Here is a 22,627-nt window from a genome sequence, read left to right as displayed (position 1 = left end):
ACTTGACAATCAAGAATATTCAAGGTACTTGCTAGGATGTCAAAATTAACATCGACTTGCAAAATTCTTTTTCTCACAACTTTTACATCTCAATGAGATAATGGTTCCAAGAAACAGCATACGATTTCAACAATTTTCATCCGAGGGTCAAATCCACAAATGGAATCCTGCTCTTTCCAGAGGAAAAATTCAAATGAAAAATATAACATTGAAACTCGAATTCAATTCTTCTGGAATTGAGAACAACCGTGTGTCCGCATATTATTTAGATGACCCAATCTGGTTCAACGTACCATGCTAACCAGGCCTCTCAGTTGATCAATTTTTTGCTTCTTCCGGTAGAGATAAAAAAAACTTCTTACTCGAACCAACATGGTTGCAGAGAAGCTTCAGCATTTTCCTTCCTCTCATCCATTTAAGCATCAACTTCATGTGAGTTTTGCTGTTCAATCCACTAATACCAGAATCCTATTTTATTAAGAATAAAATCCAATCAGAGACATCAACTTAAACTAATACAAAACATTTAAATTTTCTTACATTATGTAAAAGGCTATAGTCTCCATTGCATTATATTTGTTCATTACAATGTGAACTACTTATCAAAATCCTTTGTATAAAGCTTCTTTCTCATCCAAATTATTGTTAATATTATGATCAATTTGTCTAAAACTCTGCAATTCAGAGGGAGAAGAAAGTAGGACCTTAGCGTGGATCCAAGCATTGGATACAGAGAGAGGACCGTGCTGCTTGACGATGTCGTAGAGGGAGCGTGCAATGGACGAAGCCTCTTGGGGAGGCACCTTTGGGTTGATTTTTCTTAAATTCTCAGCACGTTTCCTTGAGAAATACCTAACAAACGAACTTACACAGCCGATGGAAGATCCACCAACACCTCGAGAAGCTCCAATACCCCACATTGCTTCCTCCAATTTCTCTCTGCTACTGCACCCAATTCATACTACATTGAGTTGCAGTTGCTTGTGATTTTGCCGGATCTAAGAGAAAGAAAAAGGGCAACTTTTAGTTTTTTGCAAATTTGGATTTCACATCTGGTGTTAAAAGTTTCGATTTTTATTCATACCCATTTGAAATACCACTACAAGCGCAACATTCAAATAGAGACACCAATATGTGTTCTCTCTCTCTCTCTCTCTCTCTCTCTTTTTTTTTTTTTTTTTTAATGATTCAATTATACAAACAATAAAAAGATAGTAGCTTTCGGATTTGTAACGAAAAATTCAACTGATAAAATCCAGAACCATTGATCAGATAATTGTAGTCTGATTTCTTCGAGTCGACATAAGGAAATTTCCGAAAAAGATATCATCACCTCAATGGTCCCAAGTGATGTTTCACGCAACGAAACCAAGCAAATAAAATTCCAAAAATAAAAAAAAAAGTGAGTTTATTTTTACTAAAAGAAAAAAGAACAAAGAAAAAAAGTAAGGGCTCAGAAGGATCCATTGGTGTTTGTTAATCACAAGGGAAAGTTTCGAATTTTCCCTCAGAAAATAGGTAGTTTTATCAACATCATTGCCCCAAAACTCTTTTTTGCTACTAATCAAACCAAAACCAAAACGCATTCAAATTTCCACACCTGAAACTCGGCCTACAACAGATTCAGAGAGAGCAACACACCCAAAGAGACCTTCTCTTCCAAATTGTATTCTCAATTCGGCCGGCTCTTACGGTCTGCTTGCTGGATATATATAGTACAGATGCGGTCGCATCTAGGGCTAGGGTTTTAGCGTTCGCTGGTAATAGCAAGTTGGCAACCTCCTCCTTTATTACGAATCTACCCCTACTGTATACAGATATCCCGCGCGAACATTGAACGAACGCATGTTTTCTCCGGGCTTGCCTCATTTTCATGGACTTTGGGCTTAAATTCTTATGGTCAAAGACCTTGTGCGAAGGGCTTATGTTTTCTCCGGGCTTGCCTCATTTTCATGGACTTTGGGCTTAAATTCTTATGGTCAAAGACCTTGTGCTAAGGGCTTATGTTCATGGACCTTGGGTTAATGACTGATGGTATTGGTCCTTGCGGCCCATCGTTTCTTCCGCTTCCGCTCTCTCACTACAATTATTATTATCTTTTTTAATGTTGGGAGAAAAAAAAAAAAAAAAAGGACCTACAAAATTTTAATGTCATAAATTTTTTGTCAATTTTTAGTGCTATTTTTAAGAACAGCTTAATGGCATTGACAAATAGCAAAACTAAGAGGGTCGATGGATTACCTTTGGGAGCTAACTCGAAGATCTATATGTATAAATAGATGTTGATGAATAGCAAAACTAAGACATCATAATAGTCAAGAAAACTTACAAAACATATCTATATGCATAGATATAACCATAGATAGTTTTTCTTTCTTGGTTTTTTGGAACATATAGAACTTGTTATACACAAGGTTTTTGGTAGCATATATACATATAGAAAGAGTCTAACATAGGGATCGATCGCATGGGTTATATGCAGACCAAAAGTGTGATTAAAATTGGAACCCTTGGATTTGCACATCTGGCATCAACGGCCCCAACTTCAAATTGTTCTCATGTGAAAATTTTGGCCAAGGCTCCCATTTCCCGCTTGAAGCAGCTCGAAACAGTGGAATCAGCTTGCTCAGACTACAATGCCACTTCACCTCCAAGCACCAATTTCTATTCCTCCTCAATCAACCCGTAATCTATATCATAATTATATACATTTTGCCATATTTTAAAAGGTCCACACCATGAATCACCATCTCCGTGGTCTCCAGTTTGATAATCATACTTACTATTATTCTCAACAAAATCTCCATGTCTACAATAAAAATCTGCACACGAAACGATGGCTTTGTATCCAGATGAAACAATCCGTTTGGTGTTGTTGTGCCCATTATTCCACAACCGCAAAATTACATTCTCTTTTGGAAGAATCAAAGCTCGGACCTTTACAATGTCATCCAGAAGAACGTCTTCCCAATAAACGACAGTTCGATTGAGAGAGAGAATGTAAGGGAGAGTAGAATTGATGAAGATTTCAAGAACTTCGCCCAAAGTTCCGTTGTTGGATAGGAAAGCTTGGATAGTCTCGTTGGCTTTCCAACATCCCGGAATGATCTCGTCGATGCCGGAATGGTAAAACGGTTCCGGAAATAGATTCAAGACATCATCGATGATGTTCTTGAGGACCACCCAATCGCACCAGCTCGCACCACCCTTGCAAACCCACCACCTTGCACCACCATTGCCACCCTTGCGAACCCAGTAGCTCACTCCTCTTCTACTCTGGTTCTTCTTATCCTGTTCTAGTTCCAGCCCAACCGTTCCAACCACCGTGAGTGCCTCTGTCCTCTGTTGGTGATTTTATAGTTTGTAATTTTTTTTTTTTTCATTTTGGTTATATGTTGGTGATTTTATGTTTTGTATTTTTTTGTCATTCAATTACATGGAACTGATCATGGAACGGTAGAGCTGATTATCACTTTCTTTTATGTAGTCTTGCACGTTGAAATTGTTAAACTAAAAAGATTCTAAAGAATAACTAGAAGCCTGAATTGAGTCCTGTCCAAATTGAAAATGCAAGTCGCTTGAAAATTTTTGCTTCAATAATGTAAGTTAAAAAAAAATAAATAAATAAAGAAAAAATCTAACTAAGGCCATCATATCCCATATATTTATGTATTTAAAAAATGAATAAATAAAACAATTGGATTGCAGCAGCGAAGTGGTGTGGTGTACAATTATGAGATTGTGGCATCTTAAATAGTATCTAACTACCAAGGAAGAAAAAAAAAAAAAATATATATATATATATATATTGTTGAAAAGAACTCAAGCAAATGAAATTATAGTTGATTGCAAATGAAATTATCTGGGACAGGGCTGGTCGGTGGCCTATGGAAATAGCAGGGAAGTTGTAGATTTAACGCAAGCCCTAGATGGTGGAAGCAGCGGATTTTATCTAGGGCAGGGCTAGCACGGGTGGGGCTGAACGGCTTTTCCGAGTGCTGGAGATCGGTGGTTTGCAAGGTCACTGGAATGTAGGAGAAGAGAAAGGAAGCTGCGAATGGGGGGAGAAGAGAAGGGAAGATGCAAATGGGAAATGGAAGATTTGGCCAAAATTCTCACATGATAGCAACTTTTGTCCAGGGTCGTTGATGCCAGATGTGCAAATCCAAGGGCTCCAAAATTCTCACATGTTTGGTGTGCACATAACCCATGCGGTCGGTCCCCATGGTTGACTCTCTCCTATACATATATATATATATATATATATATATATACACATTATAGAGTGAGAACATCTCCCACATCCTTCCCTTCCTTTCCTTTTCCACCGTCTCCCAGCGTTCCGACAAGCAGCCACTGTTCGAGCTCCTAAATACTATGCTCCCACAAGCTTCCCTTTCCTTCCTTTCCCGCCATCTCCCACCGTTCCAGCAAGCAGCCACCATTCGACAGCCTAAAATTCCATCGTTCGAGTCAGAAACAGCCACCGTTCGAGCTCTCAAATACCCTACTCCCACAAGCTTCCCTTCCCTTCCTATCCTGCCGCTTCTTCTTTAGTGCTCGCACGTGTTCATACGCTGCCATTTTTTATCATACTATTGTGCCGCTTCTTCTTCAATGCTCGCCGACATAGTCCAGCTGGAAGCTTGTATATGGCCAGCACCAGCAGGTTCACAAGCCTTCACAGACAACAGTAGCACAACACTGTGCTTGACATGGTGGTTTCGTCGGTGAATTGGGAGTTACGGGTGGAGCCTCAACTGTTCTTGTTCAGTAAGGGTTGTTGGCGGTTCGATGATTGTGGCCGGAGAATTATCAGCTTTGACATGGGTTTTTTTGAAGGAAAAGAAAATTAGGTGCTGGTGGGGTTTATTGTTTCATTCGACAGAAGATTGTGATCTTAAATTTTCTCGGGGAAATAGATGATGATTTTTTGATCTAGGGTTTTCAAACTCAATATAGGAAAGAACTTCCTTGCCTAGTAAATGGCTCAAGAAATTAATTAAAACTCCTGCAATTTTAAAAAATTCAAAGATTAAACAAAGGATCGGGTCTGGGTGGTGCTTAAACAAAGGACAAAAAGACAATTCAATACCTTGATAGTGGATCATCTAAGATCCTTTCCTACCAAAACTACCATGAAAATGGAAGCCAAAGCTTATCAACCTCCATAAATATACAAAAATCAAACCCCAAAAAATTAGATAAAAACAAAAAGATGATGATGATGATCCCCGAGTCTGACGCTGGCCGTGGCTTTGGTACTAGAGAGATTATGGAAATGGTTGCCCAAAATGGTGTGAAAGGAGAGAAGGGAAGCTTGTCGGAGCAGGGTATTTAGGAGCTCGAACGATGGCTGCTTGTTGGAAAGGAAGTGAAGTGAAGGGAAGGGAAGGGAAGGGAAGGGAAGGATGTGGGAGATGTTCTCAACACGTGGGAGCACATTTTTGGGAGGGAAATTGTGATTCTAATATGGACTATTCGTTTTACTCAAACGGCCAGCTACAATCTCACGGTTTTGGTCTAGAAGAAACACGATCTTGACCGTGATGGTCCTCATGTGGACCAGCATTAAAGTAGATATTTTTTTCAAAAAAATATCGGCTTTGTTGTTATATATACACAGCAAAATCGATATTTTTTTTTTTTTTAAACATCGACTTTTGTATTTATCCGCATACAAACCGTCCGCACTATAGTCTTGCCGTATATATATATATATATATATATATGAAAAATATTTTACTGACTTTGAAATACATAACTTTCTTACCTTGACTTGCCATTAATCTGTTAATCCTATATACATGATGGGATATTTTCATTTATTATCTATTTAATTTTTTTATGTCTTGGGGAGAGGGGGCGGGGTGGGCAAGGGGTGTTGTGTGTTGGGACATGGGAAATGAAGATTCATATATGAAGAGATTTAACTAGCTAGAAAATTTCACTACAAAGTCATTACCCTCAAAAACAAGAAACAAGAAACAAGAAATGTTGAACATTATTAAAAACTGCTAATTTTGATTTTATTATTATTATTTCTTATAATTTTCTCAAACATCCCAAATGGTCTTTTCCATCCCCGATTCACCATGTGAAAGCTGGTGCTGAAATGGACTGATAATAGGCAACCTCTGCTGTCTCATTGCTTCCAACTCCAACTTCTGCTGTTGTTGTTGTTGTTGTACTTGTTGTTTGTCATGCAAATTCCCTGATCTCGACCCTCCAATCCCCAAGAAATCAACGGTCATCATATCACCTCCTCCAAACCTTGAAGCTCCGCCGGTTGGGTTCCTATCGGTTGCATTTGATCTTCCCTGTATTAAACTAGAATTACAACTCGTATCCTCTTGGTCCTGCATATTCTTCAAGAACCCACCTTGATTTTGATGATGATCAGTACCTCCCATAAACATTTGACTAAACATTCCCATATCGCTCACCACCGAGCTAGCTGCATTGTTATTAGGATCAAAAAGTTGTACTGAAATATCTTGTTGTTGGTTTTTATTCAGTAGCGGGTTCGCGATCAATCCTCCGTCATTGATCCCAACCATACTCGATTGATCATGTTGTTGTGTGGTCTGATAGTGCTCATTATACGAACTAGTGTTATGTTGCTGGGTGGTTGGACTAGTAGTATATGGTTGTCTGATCTGGTGATCAGGACCTGCCATGCTACTCACAAAGCTCTTCTGCATCATTGGTGAGTTTATAGTACTATTGCTTGCTGTGGCACCCATCTGAGCTGCTTTTTGCAACAAGGCTGTCGCTGACATGTGAGCTGAACCAGCTAGCTGGCAACCATTTTTCCCATCTTGAAGATAATTGAAGCCAGATGAGCCATTGGAACTCAGTTGGAGACTAGAAGAAGATGATGAAATCCCTCTGGGACCGCCGAAAAGCGAACCGGAACTGCTCGAAAACATGCCTCCGGTCATGTTCATGGACTTGAATGGCATTGGAACGAGCTCTTGAGGAAGGGATTTGAGTGGGTTTTTGGGGTCGTAGTTATTGAACTCGGAATTGTTTGCATTAATGGATGTGTTGGGGGTGGTGGTGGTAGTGATGGGCATGGAGGGTATTAGATCAGGCATTTGATTCTGTAAGTTTGATCCCATGTTGCTCATAAGTCCTTGGTTTACTTTGTTGTTTTCTTCTGCTAATGCATCACAGAAAGCCCTGTGGGTGATGAAGCTGTCCCTCCTGCATAACAAGTGGGGTTTGCATTAGGTACTAGTATCTTTATTAAAATAGTTTGTTGGTGTAAACGAAAAAACAAATAAATAAATTATTTTTGTGTATAAGACAAAGGAGGAAATATATAAAAGGTACTCAAAAATGTAATTCAAAAGAGTACTACATCAATTTGTCGGCCATTTCCATAATAACCCCTTTTTTGGAAGTTCAAAGGAAAGACAACTTCATATCATGGTAGTTCTTCAATGCTATATAAATATTGAGGTTATTGTATTCATGTAGACTTGCATACTTACGTTATTTTGTGTATGAATCTATCACTATATGTAATCTATATTAAAATTAATGTGTTTTTTGGGATAAAAAATGTTAATGCGTATGTTATCTTTACAATACACATGTAAGTTTACTGTAGATATATATATATATATACACAATAATCGACCAAAAAATAAAAAAATAAAAGAACCAAAAAAAATGAATATTAACCTGGAAAAGATAGTTCCACAGTCACATTTATATTCCCTAGTACCACAAGTCTTCTGATGAGCTTTCCAATCAGATTGCACAGCATATTTCTTGGAGCATTTGTCACATTTCCATTTTTTCTCTCCATGCTTACGGCTGAAATGCTTTTTAATCCCTGTAAGATCACCTAATGCACGTGCCGCGTTGTGGTGGACACAAGTCGGTTCGGGGCATATGTAAACCCGTTTCCTCACCTCGGTGGTTGCTCTTTGTCTGAGCTTCCATGGAAGATTATGCCCTCTCCGGTGTAATTGAAGGTTCTGGTCTCTCTGAAACCCTTTGTTGCAGATCTCACATACAAACCGGTTCGTTGCCATTAGCGTTGTTGGTGATAGAGCAATAACTTCGGCATTGGGATCTAATGCATGATAATAAAATTGTGCATATAATTATTAGCTAATTAAATAAATATTCAATCAAATCCTCGAAAAAGAATAATAATGAGACTTAACTTGTAGTACTCAATTAATTAAGTTTTTTTTTGGGGATCTGATGAGTGCATAAATTACTAATGCATGGACCCATATATAGCACAAACAACAGTTGCCAAATCAAAAAGTGGGAAATACAAAGTGAAATAAAAAACCTAACAGTTCTCACCAATTATTGTAATCTGAAAGCAATAATTGAACTTTTCATACAAACAATAATTCACAACCAGTGGGAACCTTGACCCAAAAAAAAAAAAAAGAAGTGGGAACCAGCTTTTGTTTCTTTTTTATTTTCAAACATATCCCGATTTAGAAAACCTTTGTTTTTATTCTGTTGAACTAAAATCTAATTAAATTATGTATATGGTTAATTAATTTATACATGTAAATATGTAAATTTTGATGACAAACCCACACCACTCATAAAGCACCAAATTAAAACAGCTCCCAATTTTCAAAATCAATCAAAAAGTCATCTCTCTCATTAATTAATAGCAAAAAAAAATCAAGTAATTAATTTCATGGGGGTGGTTGAATTAATTGCCTGGAGTTCCTGGAAGATTTCTTTTCTTCTTAGGCGCTGGCTGTTGGGAAGTAGACCCATTGCTGTTAGTAGCATCAGAAGGCACCAAGCTAGATCCATGGAAGTGATTCTGTAGCTGCTGATGCTGTTGTTGTTGTTGTTGCTGCTGCTGCTTTTCTTGATGAACTTCTTCGCCAGTAATATTGCCAGAAGAGAAGCTTCCCTCATCACCTGTGATATTTGACATTTGAAAGAGGAAAAAAAAAAAAAAATTCGCGAAAGAGATAATAATTATAGACTATGTTTGTCTTTTCTAGACTCTTTTCTTGTTCTTGTTGATGTTGGTGTGCTTTTTTTTTTTTTTTTTTTTTTTTTCTTCTTCTTTTCTCAGTAAAAGATGGGGCTTGTTTTTTGGTGAACACAAAATCAGGAATCTGCTGCTGCTAGAGGAAGACAAAAACCAGGGAAATCTCCTTCATTTCTGGTAAGGAAAGAGAAAAACTCCTGTATTGCTATTTTCTGCCACACAAACAAGACTTAACATTGGAACCTGGTCTTCTTTGGCCTTATATAAATATATATAGTGTTCACTAGCAGACAACTGCGAAGCAAATGGCCTTTTTTTTCTTTTTCTTTTTTTCTTCTTCGTCCTTTGTCCTTTCTATATTTATAATCAGGATCCCTTATTACCTGTATACATATATATATATATATATAATAGTTTACAGCGCAGTCTATGTACAGATCACATTTAAACAAACACATATACAGCAAAAGTAAATTTATTTTTTTTGAAAAAATATCGAATTATGTGCGGATCGCTCCGCAATGTAGAATTTTTTTATATATATTTTTTATTTTTTCTTATGAATAAGGGTGTGATTTTAATCAATAATGTCAAATTTATTTCGAATGAGAAAGGGGTATTTGCACCAAGCACAAGTCGTTGGGATTTCAATGGATTTGTTAGTCAGATAATAAGCAGATGTTTTCCAAGTCAAAGTGACATTTATGAGTGATTTGAGCAATTTTATATTTACTGACGAATTTATTATATCAACTTTTTTATCATACTTTATACTCGTTTATTATTACTCAGTTTTATACTTTTCGCAAAGATAGTTAGCATTAATTACTACAAACAAGTTTAGCAAAAAAAAATTACTACTAACAGATGCTATATATTTTCCAGTTCTGCTCCCATTTATGAATACATTATTTAGCATCACGAGTCAATTTAACAACCTATACACTAAGCATTAATATTCTTATTACATCTGAAATCCTACTAATTATTTTCAACTTGAATTAATTCCTGTGCACATTCATATGGCTTTTAGTTCATGTCCTCAATTCTGCATTTCCTTAATCCCCCAGCTGAATTAAGACAATAACAAAAGATACTAAAAAGGCTTTTAGATTAATTACCAAGTACTCCAGGATTAATTCTGGTGGTAAAAACAAAATGTTCTCTCGTACGTTTATTTGGATGTATTTTTTTTTTATTTCATTAAATATATAAAAATTAATTAATGATCAAATTAAATAATAAGGACTGAATTAATTGGAAGACAGCTTTTTTCAAACAAGTTGAGCTTCAATATTTCAGTGTGTCTGTCATGCTTTCTTAGCCAACTATAATGACTAGATAGCCTTGTTTTTTACCATGCATCCTACATGTTAAAGAAATTAATATAATCTCAGCACACGTCATAATTAAATTCAATTTTCTCAGAAATTCAACTAGATTACATTAAGATGTGTCTGCTATTAGTTTGATTGCTGCCGAACCATTCTGTCTTATTTGATCCAAACAATTCATAGCGATCCAAACAAGTCGTTATCAATTATTTTAAATCAACATCTCACAAATTAAACAATGCCATAATATTGCTGCTTTGTTTCATAGGTGAAGTTCAATATTTGTGAATAACGACATTAGCTAAGCCCACAATCATAAACAAATACGTACTATATATATATATATATATATATTTATATATTCAAATTATATTCTATTTTTTCCAGCCAAATTCAACTTCACCAGCTGCACAGATGGGGATGTGATCATGATTAACTCATCGTTTTCTTTTCTTTTTTTTTAACCTCAAGATTTCTTAAGTAAATACTGTGATAACAATTTTGATCATCATTAGCAATATATTGGCTCTGAAAATCAAAAAAGTAATTAGGCGTTGCACTATTTTTTTTTTTTTTTTTGGGTATAAATTACGTTCTTCTAAACTAGGAGTAAACTAAATATATTTATTTTTTAGTATAAATTTTTTTGTTCAAATCTTGAATTCATTAATTTGGCAGTAAATTAAAGTAGAAGCCGGTAGCTTATTATATGACACCCGCGTTCTGCACGTTAAATGGAAATTAACAAAGAGATTAGTTCGCAATCCTATTCACAATGTGATAATTAATTTACTGATCATTAAAGTTTGTGACACAAATTAATTGGCAATCATGCGTGCACCTAACAGAATTAGACAGATGACAAACGAGGACATAGCTATAGGCTTTCAACACCATACCATTACTCCCAATTGCATACACACAAATAGACAAACAATAGTGAAAATAGAATGCAATAAATATAATAAATCTCCTAAGCAGCATATTTTTGTTTCTGGGGGAAAATAAATAAATTAAACTCCATATATAGTTTTTATTTTATTTTATTTTTTCATATCATTTGAGAAGCGAGCTCTTGCCATGCGATGTCTCCAGCTGAACTTTTTCATTTTCATTAAAATTGTCTAAGAATTTTTGTGTGTATATATATATTCTTTCTTTTTGGAGTTCAAAAGTTCCTATTTGTATATATAAATGGATAGAAAAGATCAAAAGATTCTCTCACTTAATTAATTAATCACCTAGTATATATAAAATAGAGGAAAATTAATAATTAGAAAGAACTATACGTACAATGTACGGTATGTATAAGTCCAAACTTATGTGATAATTCCATGCTAATTAACCAATGTGTAAATTTAACTATCATAAATTTATTGTTTTATATTTTTTGGTTTTTTTTTTCTTTTTTCTTTTTTCTTTTTTTTGTACGTTTTGAAATACCCTGTAATGAGAAAGGGGATTCGGAAATACATGCATGGTAAAAACCTTTTATGTTTCGGCTTCCATAAGCTTGATTTTATGGGAAACAACAAAGCAGCGCGGCTATAAACGAGAAACAACAAGGAGACAGAAATTAGAATATTCAGATATGAACTAAGTTCTGCAAAATATATTCTGATTATTAGTCAAATTAATTTAGAAATTGAACAACTTTTTTGCGTGCATGCAGATTAATATGCTTCACTTACCCATTTTGCAAAATCTTTCAAATCCAGACAAAAACATTGCTTAGAAATCGTCGAAGAAGGTCGATGTTTCTTATGACACAAAATATCAGCACAACAATGTAAAGACAAAAAGCTAGCTTTCCAACATTTTTGGCATTCTTTCATATTTTCCGGGATTCTACTACAAGAGAAACCCCAATTTTAAAACATCAATTTTTCCTTTGGAGAATTAGGACTCAATGAAGACCCAGTTTGCTAATTGACATGAGCAAAGCATCCCCATGGATAAAACCAACACGAAAGACGGCCAAAAAGGCTTTCATATTCTTTCTCATTCAAAATTATTCTCCATTTTATATGTATTTAATTTTATGATAACGATGTTTTGATTAAATAAAAACAAGACAAAAGAATAGCTTATGAAATGCTATGATATGGACTTTTTATTATTTTCTTTTTTCTTTTTAATTAAGAAAGAAAACAAAAAGATAATTGAAAAACATCATGGTTTCTAACCTTGTTTAAATATAAAAATTCAAAATGATTGGTCGTTTAGTATTAGATGGGAACACGGCAGGTTGTTGTAAATTATATTGTTTCATATTTATATAACTATATTGAATTGAATCGTTCCATCATTTAATTTTACACCAACGTACGACTTGACTTACTTGCTATGGACTCAGCTGGTACGTCGACGACTTTGATTTCAAATATCAATCCGTCCACCATGGAAGTTATTATATAATTTAAAAAAGTTCTTAATTTCTAGATATGGATTTAAAAGTTACTTTTTGCCCATCGTTTATTGAAACTAAGAACAAAGCTACAATAAACCGACTACTTTTTGTGGAAATATCAAATTAAAAGTGGGATCACTTTTGATTTTGCTTCAATTATAATAAGTTTGATCTTTAATAGTTGAACATTAATTTGGATTTACAAACACTCTCAAAGCAGTTCAATAATTAATTCATAAATATTGGTGGACTAAAACAAGTTTTTTAATTTGGTATTTGTGAATATTATATTAAATTTTCCATATTAATTATTTCTTTATATATATATATATATATATATAGATATCATCCTTATCCAGTTTCATAGAGGCAAAGTTTACTTCTAGTATCAATTATCAAAGTATACGTTTGGTGATATGATAAGTTTATTGAACTAGAGAGACCTTTCGACTTTGGAATGGCGGTTTGCCTTCTTAATGATACTATAACCAGTGGACCAGACCAATCGTTGATTTCATTGGAAAGGCCGTCAAGAGTAATGGACCAATTAATGATACTAAGCCCATGTAGAACTTAGTCCTCCCTTAACTTTAATCCAATGGGCCAACATTTTTCAACCCGTGCCGCTTCATTTCGGGCCAATAAGCAGTACGCTTCCATGAAATGGAAGTCGCTGGCTGTTTGTAGGTCTCTTAAAAATCAATATGGTGAAAAACCTTCTCTTTAAATATTTAAGCATGATCTTTCCTATGATTATTTGTAACTACATCATTAAACTAGAGTATTACCACCCCCCACCAAAAGAGGCAAAAAAAAAAAAAAAACAAAAACAAAAAAAAACCATAAAACTAGAAAGACACTTGTGATGGTAGTTTTTGATTAATGATAGTTGTTTCCGAATTGTGGATTTTCCCATTTCAAATTCTTTTTTGAGTTGCCAATTTTATATAGTTTTTGTGCTAGCTTGTATTCGTAATTGCGTAATTTTTACCAATTTTGAAAATATTTCACTCATGTATACACGGAAGCTTCTCCTTCATTTATGCAACCATTTCATTTTCTTTCAATAATAATTATATATTTTTTAAATTGTTTTAAAGATTAAAATTTAAAATTGTATTTTGAATTTATATATAAATCTATATAGCACTCTTTATCCATTTAAATTTTTAATATTTCATAAGATTTATACACTTTTTAAAGCAATTTGAAACAAATCGTGTTTGTGATAATAAATAACCAAGGCACATAAACAATGAGTAAAACATATATATATATATATATATATATACACGTTCATAAATTTACATATAAATGTTCCCCTGTGCTGCTGAGGTCCTTGATGAGAATCAGAATTACTTTTTATAGTTCATATGTGTGATGTCATGATGACTGCGTTTTACTCTAATATGACGAGTTATTGAGCGATCGATTATTTATTTCTTTATTATTTATTTTTCGCTAAGATACTGAAGTGATTAGGTTCTTCTAAGTGGTTAAAAGAGTACAATTCCATGCTTACTTTATAATGTATGCTTAGTGATAAAGTAAACATTAAATTTTGAATTTCCAACTCTCCGTAACCAGTTGAAGTGACTTCAATCAAATCTAACATTTTGACAGGGCGTTAATTATTAATTAATTTTCCTAAAGCTGTGGGATATTGAAAATAACTTTGATAGATGATGACGATGACAGAAAAATTAGGTTGGAATTTTAAAGGGATTTTAAGGTAGGTCCACTTTGATGCAAAAGGGATAATTATTTACCTTTAAGAAAACTTATAGGAAGCTGCAAACTGTAATACCAATATTCGTCTTTGCCCTATATAACTTTTATATAAGATTTTTATTTCATTAAAAGAACCAGGGCCGACTGCTAATTAAAGAACTAAGAATTGGTGCAATTTGGTTTGTTCCTAGCTAAGCTGGTATACATTTGAGATGAAAGTACCTGAATTAATTTTCTAGTACGTGGATTAATCAAGAAGCTCCAATCAGCAAAGCACTTTGAAGAAGTGAAAAAGACAAATGAGGAAATGTTGGGAGCCATATATATCAATGTATAGTATCCAGTGAAGTAAGTTCAAGTGGCAAAATGGCACAAAAAACGAAAATGATTGAGAGCAGGTGATCTTAGTTGAGAAAAAAGGGACATAAACAAAGCGAAAGAAAAAAGGCATAATTAGATATCACCCAAAAAAAAAAAAAAAAAAAAAGGCATAATTAGAGGGCCGTATTTAATTCTCCTGCATAGACTATTGTTTTAGCATTTTGTCCAAAACCCACTGTAATAAAGCCCTAGAGATCCTTAAAATCTTTAGATCAGATCATCTAAGATGCCCACTAGAGCAAACCAAATGTGGAATCTTAACAAAAGCGGGAAGGGGGGCCCAAATAGAGGAGACAGAATATCTGTTTTTCACAAGGTCGTCGTCCTTGAAATCTATATATTATTTATTTTTTATTTTTTTAGGGTTTTGCAGAGTCTCATCCCAACGATAATAAATATTTGATGTTCTTCTCTTCTTCTTTTTCTTTTTTCTTTTTTTTTTCTTTTTTTGGTAAAATATTTTTGAAGTTCCTGGCACATCGATATTCACTTAATTAATCAATTGGTCATTATCTCTATGTTCCTAAGGAGAAAAAAAAATCTCATTAATCTCTCTTGTGAATTGGCTAACTGAAATACATGAAGGTAGGTCCTAAACTCGATATACTTGTAAAAATTCGTTCTTAAATAAAAAATAACTACTACATAATTATATAAAATTACCAATAAGTAAATAAAAGTTTAAGAAATTAATTTTGGAATACCCATGAATATATATGTGTGTATATATATATATATATATATCTTTTTCTTTAAAAGCCGATCCAGTTCTTCTAGTTTTCCGCCAAAAAACATATATATATATATATATATATCCAGTTATTTTAGTTGAGCATGGACCACAAATCATGGTTCTTTAAACAGTGGTTTCACGCCAAGACGTACGGTCAACTAAAGAAAATCGGTTTGTGTCAAAAGAAAAAGAATAAATAAAAAGAAAAATAAAAACTAAAGAAAATTGGCTAGTCGGCAGTGATAACCAAGGAACATATAGATATCAAGATACGAGATGTTTTATAATATAAAAGTGGTTTGGGATATATTCTTTAGAAATGTAACTCTTTTCGGAGAATTACCCCCCAAAAAAAAAATTCTCTTTTTGGAGGAATTTTCAGAATATGTCAAAGATTTTTTTTTTTTTTTAATAACTTACAAAAATGTTAATTGCAAGTATATTTCCTAGAATATATATACATAGATATACACATACGTGCAGCCGCTATCATAAATATACATATTATGATACAAGTCAGCGCTAAATTATATATGCTATATTAGGTGTATTACATCATGCACTATACTCCCAAATTGCATAAAATTTGGCATCAAGCTGCACTGTTTTATGCATTGTTGTATGCGCGTGTACATCCATTATAGTATTATATCTATTAACTTTATTATTTGGCTTTCTTTAATAACTGTGTCCTATATATATTTGTTATACATTTTAGTTAATATCATCTATATTCTTTAAACTTTGATATTGTTTCGAATTATATACTAAAATTATAATGGTAAAAATTATATAAGTAAATGAACAATGTTAGTAAGTATAGAGCTGCTAAAAGAAAAAATAGTTTTTGAAATGTTTAAGGGTATTTAAAACATTTTAATGTCAACTAACAAAAAGTTACTAACAGTCGTATAAAGTATTTTTGAAATGTTGGAAACCTCTAAATATAATTTTGAATATGGTCAAACCTCATAAGGTCTATATAATATTAACCCTATAACTTTTTACAAAGTAAGCATTGTTAGGTGTTGTTGGTTAACGAGTTTATTTTTTATTTTTTATTTATTTTTTCCTACTAAATTGTATGTAGTTTGTTTATTTCAATTATTTGTTTATTTTAATAAACAACATAACTTTTAATATTTATGTTAGTTAATGTCCATGTTTAGGTGCTGTTTATGTTTATGTTAGTTAATCACATAATCTCATGGGGTTTAACTTTTAGTGATAGTTAGAGTTTATTAAACATAGATCACAAGAAAAGGAAAAAACTAAAACTAAAAATTAATATAATTTCAAATTGTGTTACATTTAATTACTAAAAACTAATATAATTTCAAATTATGTTTATTTACTTTTAAATATGTATATATATATTTTTTTCGATAATATTTAATTAATAAAAAATTAATGAAAAATTCAATAATTTGGAAGCATTGAGACAGATCTAAATATTTTTAATATCTATATAGATAGATAGATAGATATATATAATATTTTCTTTTTCTTCCTTAGGTTTGCCGTTAATTAAGAAATTTAACTATTACTAACCAATATTAACAAACATTTTTTTTTTTCTTATTTCTCACTTTGATGTCTTAAATTTTCTATCTTTCAAGTGTAGATGTGAATAGTTTATCAACTGAGCCAATTTTATTCTATGAAAACTAACAAACAATTAAAATAAATAAAACATATACATTTTAGTAGGGGGAAAAAAAAAAGAAACAAAAGCCAAACAGGTTAGCAAAATATATATTTTCTAAATATGTAGGGGTACAGTTTCCCATTCTTAAAAAACCAATTTAGGGGAGATAAAAGAGGAAAGAATAGAAATACAACGCCAATTATATTCTATTTTGTAAATACAGACAATTAATTTTTTTGATCAATTGATGATAAGATAATAGTATCAAAGGGTTTGCAATATATATATATATATATATTCATATATTATTTTGTATTATCCTGTATATAAAATAAATAAATAAGGTGCATAGAGGCTACCAAATGTTGATTCTTTCTTTCTTTCTTTAATCCGCCCTTCATCTTCATTACATCAACTAAAAATATAAATTGCCAAATTTAGCAAGCTAATTGTCTTTGTTATCTGCAGTTCATCAATTTATTTTATGGTCTTTTATACTTATCATACTAATCTAGGCGATTGTCGGTCTACCTAATAATTAATAAATACACCCCCAAGTGAGGAAAGTACATATTCATCATTTCAATCTATAAGTTCACCATAACAGACAACCTTTTCCCTCTGAACTGTCGTTTAGTGCTTCACATGTTTTTCCATTTATTGGCTGCTAATGAAATCATAACTTATCAAGTGATCTTAATCAATTACTTATAAGTACTGATGTCTTACATTTTACATTCTCATCATGACTTGTTTAGAGTAACAATTAAATTCTTAAAAGAAGCTACTATTTGTATTATATGAATGACGAAAAAATACTTCCTATTCCTATATATACAAACTATAAGAAAAGAAAAATATTTGTGCTTAACCTTTATTAGGGTATATATCAAATAATTTATTTTGACGAATCTTATGATTTTGTAAGACGTAAAAATAAATTTAGTTGCTTAAGCATCTAGACTATGGTTAATTGCATAAGCAAGACGCTTATAATTAATTCACTAATTAATTGGACCTAATTGGAGGAGATGCTTTGTGGTACTTGAAAACCTAAAAAAATAAATCATAGATCGAGTCGCTTTCACTAAGGTTCGGTGTGGGAGAGGTTGACACGCATAATCATCAAGATTAGGACCTCTAAACTGATATGCACCATGTAAAAATGTTTGCATGGGTTTGCATTGGACCAAACTATATCTAATTAATTGCCACATGTTAACCTTATGTGCCAACAAAATTAATCGTGATCTTAGGCAAATGAATCATCATTAACTGAATTCAGATTTTTAGGACGTATCTGTGACTTGCAAAAGTTTTGATTTTTACAAAGCAATCTGATTTGCTATGTTGTAATGGAAATTATAGTGACATAAATCTCATGTAAAAATCTAAGTAGTAGGTAATCAAACATTAGGGTTTTTATATTATTAATTAATCCCTTCTTTTCAGGTCCTAATTTGGTTGTATCTACACTAGAACAAGCACACGTGCATATCTTCTAGTCCACAAATTCAAATTTGTAGCATAATTTGAACATGCTTTATTCAAACTTACTGAGAGTATTAAATATAAAAAAGATCAAAATAAGACCAAGCCCCGGGGGGACCATTTTGTCTATAATTGATAAGTTTAAGTCTTTTACTTTAAGCCCTTTCGGTAGTAGACAGCTCCCACAACCCTACATATGCCCATTATTTTTTTTAATGGGCCTTTTGTATATTGTATACATATTATTATTATATGAAAACCTATAAAATCAACCTTTTAAATTTAATTTTAAAAATCTATCCAAAAATAAAAAATAAAAATAAAGGTTTTTAAAGTAGTCTCAGGCTAAATAAACAAGCATGACCAATCCAACTTCTGTGATTAAATGCAATCTTAGCATAATAGTATCAAGCGAGTCAGTTTTTTACTTTATTAAAGTAGAAATTTTTACAGTAGCAAAATATTAAAGGTTGTCATATTCTATTTTAAAATTTAAAATTAGCAATTGATAACATAATCAACAAATAAAAATTTACTATGTAAACATTCTGAATTTAATTAAATCAGATATTGTCTATAAGAGACGAATACGATACACTGTCTGGTAGACTAGATGCCTTGCAAATGCCACATCATCATGTTGGGAAACCTTTACCATCTCTATGATGCACATACACATGAAGATGGCATATGTAAGCCTTTCCTATAAGAGCAGGAAGCTAGCGAGTGAGAGGAGCAACGTGTCTGTGTTTGACAGGATCTAGAGTTTCTCTTTATAGAGAGATGGTTGATAACATAGGCAGCAATTCAGAGGGAGAAGGGTTCAAGTACAATTTTACGGCTGCAGGTGCTGGCAGTACCTCAGGTGAAGATATTGGGGTTATCAAAGAGCAAGATCGGTTGCTTCCAATAGCTAATGTTGGCCGGATCATGAAGCAGATTTTGCCTCCTAATGCTAAAATCTCCAAAGAAGCTAAAGAAACCATGCAGGAATGTGTCTCTGAGTTCATAAGCTTCGTTACAGGAGAAGCATCTGAGAAATGTCAAAAAGAGAAGAGGAAGACCGTAAATGGTGATGATATTTGCTGGGCTTTAGCAACTCTTGGTTTCGATGACTATGCCGAGCCGTTGAAGAGGTATTTGCACAAATACAGGGAACTGGAAGGAGAAAAAGCTCACCAAACTAATAAGCCTAGTGGTAGTCATGATGAGGGGAAGATTAATGAAGAAAATTCCATCTATGGAGGTCATGACTCAGCTGACTCACCAAGGAATCCTACCGTCCCTCCGTTGAAGTTCAATGTGCTTGAGAGAAGTACTAATAATGGTTCAATCTCTCGTAGATTTTGAATATATCAAGTTTGGTAATGAATTTTGGGTCTCTCTTCTTTAAATATGTTGACAGAGATTTGATTTTGATTTTAGGATTTTGTTATGATCACTTGTGTGGGGAACTTAAATATCTCTTAATTTGAGTTTTTGTTCTTAATTTGATTGACTGTTGTATCAGCTTAATTAGTAATTATGTTAAATTAGAACTAATCTCTTTTGTATCTCAATTCCCCTTTGAAAATACTAGCTAGAGTTATTAATGAATTAATGGTTATGATAAATCAGATATCATGAGCTACGTTCTGTAATCACTTAGATTTGCAAATTTGTAAGCTATATGAATGGACTTGAATATTACTCATAATTATTGTATGTTTGCTAATATAACTTTCTTTATTTTGTTCTAAACTCATTGAAGATGAGGCCTCTGATCTCTTGAGGATCACTCGCTCTTTTTCCAGTGCATATGAGTTCATCAGCTCATGGGAAATGCAAGGTTAACCCTAATTATTCTGAAACATTATAGATGGAACTTTTTAAAATCAATGTGTATGTTGGATCAGTTTTGGATATATTTGTTAGCTTAATATATATGTGTGTAGGTGTGTATATACATATATATATATATATATATATATGCAAGCAAGCTTAATGATTTGGAATTTCATCTTCTTTATTATGTATGATTTCAATCATCAATCATATTCTATTTCATAATAATCATTATGAAAATAAATAAAAAATATATTATTAATTTTCATGCTGATCTGGTGAAATATCTTTTTGATAGAACTTATTTAGTTTCTGATGTGGTTTTGTGTGAAATTAAATACTTAGAAAATATCCTTTTTTTTTTAGGAGGAAAATAACAATTTCTTCAATTTTTATACTTTATTTTTATTTTTTCAAAATTTTTAGGTTGATTAGGAAGTACATATTCAATTCAAACACTTATATGAGCTGCTGTTGTTGTTGCTGTTGTTAATTAGTAGAGTTGCATTTGGGTTAACTCCTGTTTCAAGCTATATATCTCTCTCTTAACTAAAGAGCTTTTCCTTATAATTAATAAAATTAAGATAGGATCCGAAACCATGGGATATATATAATCTCTGGCAATATATGTATAAATCTATGGGTATATATAATCTCTGGCAATGTACGTGTGTATATATATATATATATATACCTCCTATAACCCAGACACAGTAATGGTAATGTGTGGAACAGAAGAAACTGGCAGTCACCATTTTCGGCAAAGCTTTAGGTGAGTCCCAAAGCATCATCCAGGTCGTCATCTGACATTCTTCCATGTACCAAAGGCTATATCTGTTCGATGCCCCTAGTAGCTAAACTAGGGTTTTTTCTTTCATTAATTACTCCCTTAATTAGTCCCTTAGAATTAGTTAGATCCAGGACCCCAAACACCACTTTTAGTGGCTCAATTAACCTTCCCAGTTAATTCTTAATTTTTTACCATATTAAAAAACTACTCTTGCTAGAGGTCTCAGTCGTCATGACAACTTTTTTTGTTTGATTTTTTTTTTTCTCCTTTTTTATATTCAAATGAAGTTTGGATTTTCTTCCCACGACTTAGGATGACCAAAATGTCTAGTTCTTTGGAAGTGTACTTTTATTGTGTAAATAAATATATATATATATTCCTGACAAATGAAAACAAATTAGTTAGGAAGAAACTAAGAAAATTAATGCTGAGTAATTGAGAAAGAGTTTCTAGGGTTTCCCTCATATATAATAACAGCTAGCTACTTGTCTTTGTTTTTACGAATTTCAAAGATGCAGAGTGCTTTCATCCATCTTAATTTTTAATTTTGTATAATAACAACAAAAGAAGAGAGGATGATATATACAGATTTGAGACAAGAAACTAACGGAATCCTAGATACGACCATTGGACAAGTTATCAACACTTCATTCGATGCTGCCTTTTTTCTCTGCTAATTAATTAATTACTTCACTTCTTCATGGATATATGAATATTATATATATATTTCTGTTTTCTTTTTCTTAAAGAGAGATGGGTCATATGACTAATTACATAATGGTAATTATAAACTACGACTTTTTGTAGCTCTCTTTTCCTCATGGAGACCACTATAATTAGTAATTAATTCATGGGTTTGCTCTACTTTCCATTTTCTATTTTCAGTACACGGTAAGGTTCTCAGGTGACATATATAAAATTATCATAAATATAAACTTTGAAGTAAGAAAACCAATAAGAACTTGTACTAAGCAACTTGATGGAATCCGCGGAGACCCATATAATATGAGAGACAGCATGTGGATGATAAGTCCTCCATGTGACACCTAGCCATATGCAGCTCTGCGGGATTCAACCTGGATCAATGTGCCCAACTACACTGCCGGCCACCTGATCATACAACCACGTGGATCAATCTGCATCCTCTGATTTATTCATCATGTGGTAATTTATCTGTTTATATATTATGGAAGATACTAACATGTCGAGTACTGAATAGTTTACCTACGTAGTTACACATTTGACCTTCTACCTCATGAGAATATTCTATCTTTACTCAAAATTCTTTTTTTT

At 32.8% G+C, this 22,627-nt stretch overlaps 3 protein-coding genes and 2 non-coding genes across 7 annotated transcripts; 1 reads left to right on the top strand and 4 right to left on the bottom strand.

The window, feature by feature from the left end:
- Positions 1-16: 16 nt before the first annotated feature.
- LOC132799477 (uncharacterized) lies at positions 17-1,785 on the bottom strand. 3 transcript variants are annotated; one of them, XM_060811430.1, is made up of 3 exons: positions 1,642-1,785; positions 705-998; positions 17-468 (listed from the first exon to the last, which is right to left on the bottom strand). In XM_060811430.1, exons 2-3 carry the CDS (start codon positions 918-920, stop codon positions 319-321), a joined length of 366 nt encoding a protein of 121 aa, XP_060667413.1. In that variant the 5' UTR covers positions 921-998; positions 1,642-1,785; the 3' UTR covers positions 17-318. The 3 variants fall into 3 exon arrangements, with proteins under 3 accessions (XP_060667413.1, XP_060667412.1, XP_060667414.1); XM_060811429.1 differs by having other exon boundaries at positions 1,601-1,763; XM_060811431.1 differs by lacking the exon at positions 1,642-1,785 and adding an exon at positions 1,085-1,593.
- On the bottom strand, positions 1,263-1,340 carry LOC112492998 (small nucleolar RNA Z155). Its single transcript, XR_003057415.1, has one exon. It is a non-coding gene; the product is annotated as a small nucleolar RNA Z155 (small nucleolar RNA).
- Positions 1,446-1,546, bottom strand: LOC112492997 (small nucleolar RNA R41). The gene has a single exon (XR_003057414.1). It is a non-coding gene; the product is annotated as a small nucleolar RNA R41 (small nucleolar RNA).
- Positions 1,786-5,979: 4,194 nt separating the features above from the next.
- LOC107426293 (zinc finger protein GAI-ASSOCIATED FACTOR 1) lies at positions 5,980-9,260 on the bottom strand. The gene is made up of 3 exons (XM_016036422.4): positions 8,707-9,260; positions 7,693-8,089; positions 5,980-7,209 (listed from the first exon to the last, which is right to left on the bottom strand). The coding sequence occupies exons 1-3, from the start codon at positions 8,930-8,932 to the stop codon at positions 6,057-6,059; spliced, it is 1,776 nt and encodes a 591-aa protein (XP_015891908.3). The 5' UTR covers positions 8,933-9,260; the 3' UTR covers positions 5,980-6,056.
- A 10,065-nt stretch (positions 9,261-19,325) lies between these two features.
- On the top strand, positions 19,326-20,273 carry LOC107426318 (nuclear transcription factor Y subunit B-1). Its single transcript, XM_016036454.4, has one exon. The coding sequence runs from the start codon at positions 19,504-19,506 to the stop codon at positions 20,068-20,070; it is 567 nt and encodes a 188-aa protein (XP_015891940.1). The 5' UTR covers positions 19,326-19,503; the 3' UTR covers positions 20,071-20,273.
- Positions 20,274-22,627: the final 2,354 nt, after the last annotated feature.

Source organism: Ziziphus jujuba, chromosome 9, assembly GCF_031755915.1.
Source record: "Ziziphus jujuba cultivar Dongzao chromosome 9, ASM3175591v1".
NCBI lineage: Eukaryota > Viridiplantae > Streptophyta > Magnoliopsida > Rosales > Rhamnaceae > Ziziphus > Ziziphus jujuba.
Note: the sequence above shows the minus strand (reverse complement) of the source record. Positions and strands in the feature narration are given on the sequence as shown.

What these genes read in the sequence shown, in the direction of transcription:
- LOC132799477 (XM_060811430.1), bottom strand. Translation starts at nt 920, where the DNA reads ATGTGGGGTATTGGAGCTTCTCGAGGTGTTGGTGGATCTTCCATCGGC. An exon ending in ATGCTTGGATCCACGCTAAG is followed by an intron (nt 469 to 704) that starts GTCCTACTTTCT and finishes TTAATAAAATAG; the next exon opens with GATTCTGGTATTAGTGGATT.
- LOC107426293 (XM_016036422.4), bottom strand. Translation starts at nt 8,932, where the DNA reads ATGTCAAATATCACAGGTGATGAGGGAAGCTTCTCTTCTGGCAATATT. An exon ending in AAATCTTCCAGGAACTCCAG is followed by an intron (nt 8,090 to 8,706) that starts GCAATTAATTCA and finishes ATCATGCATTAG; the next exon opens with ATCCCAATGCCGAAGTTATT. An exon ending in TGTGGAACTATCTTTTCCAG is followed by an intron (nt 7,210 to 7,692) that starts GTTAATATTCAT and finishes CTTGTTATGCAG; the next exon opens with GAGGGACAGCTTCATCACCC.
- LOC107426318 (XM_016036454.4), top strand. Translation starts at nt 19,504, where the DNA reads ATGGTTGATAACATAGGCAGCAATTCAGAGGGAGAAGGGTTCAAGTAC.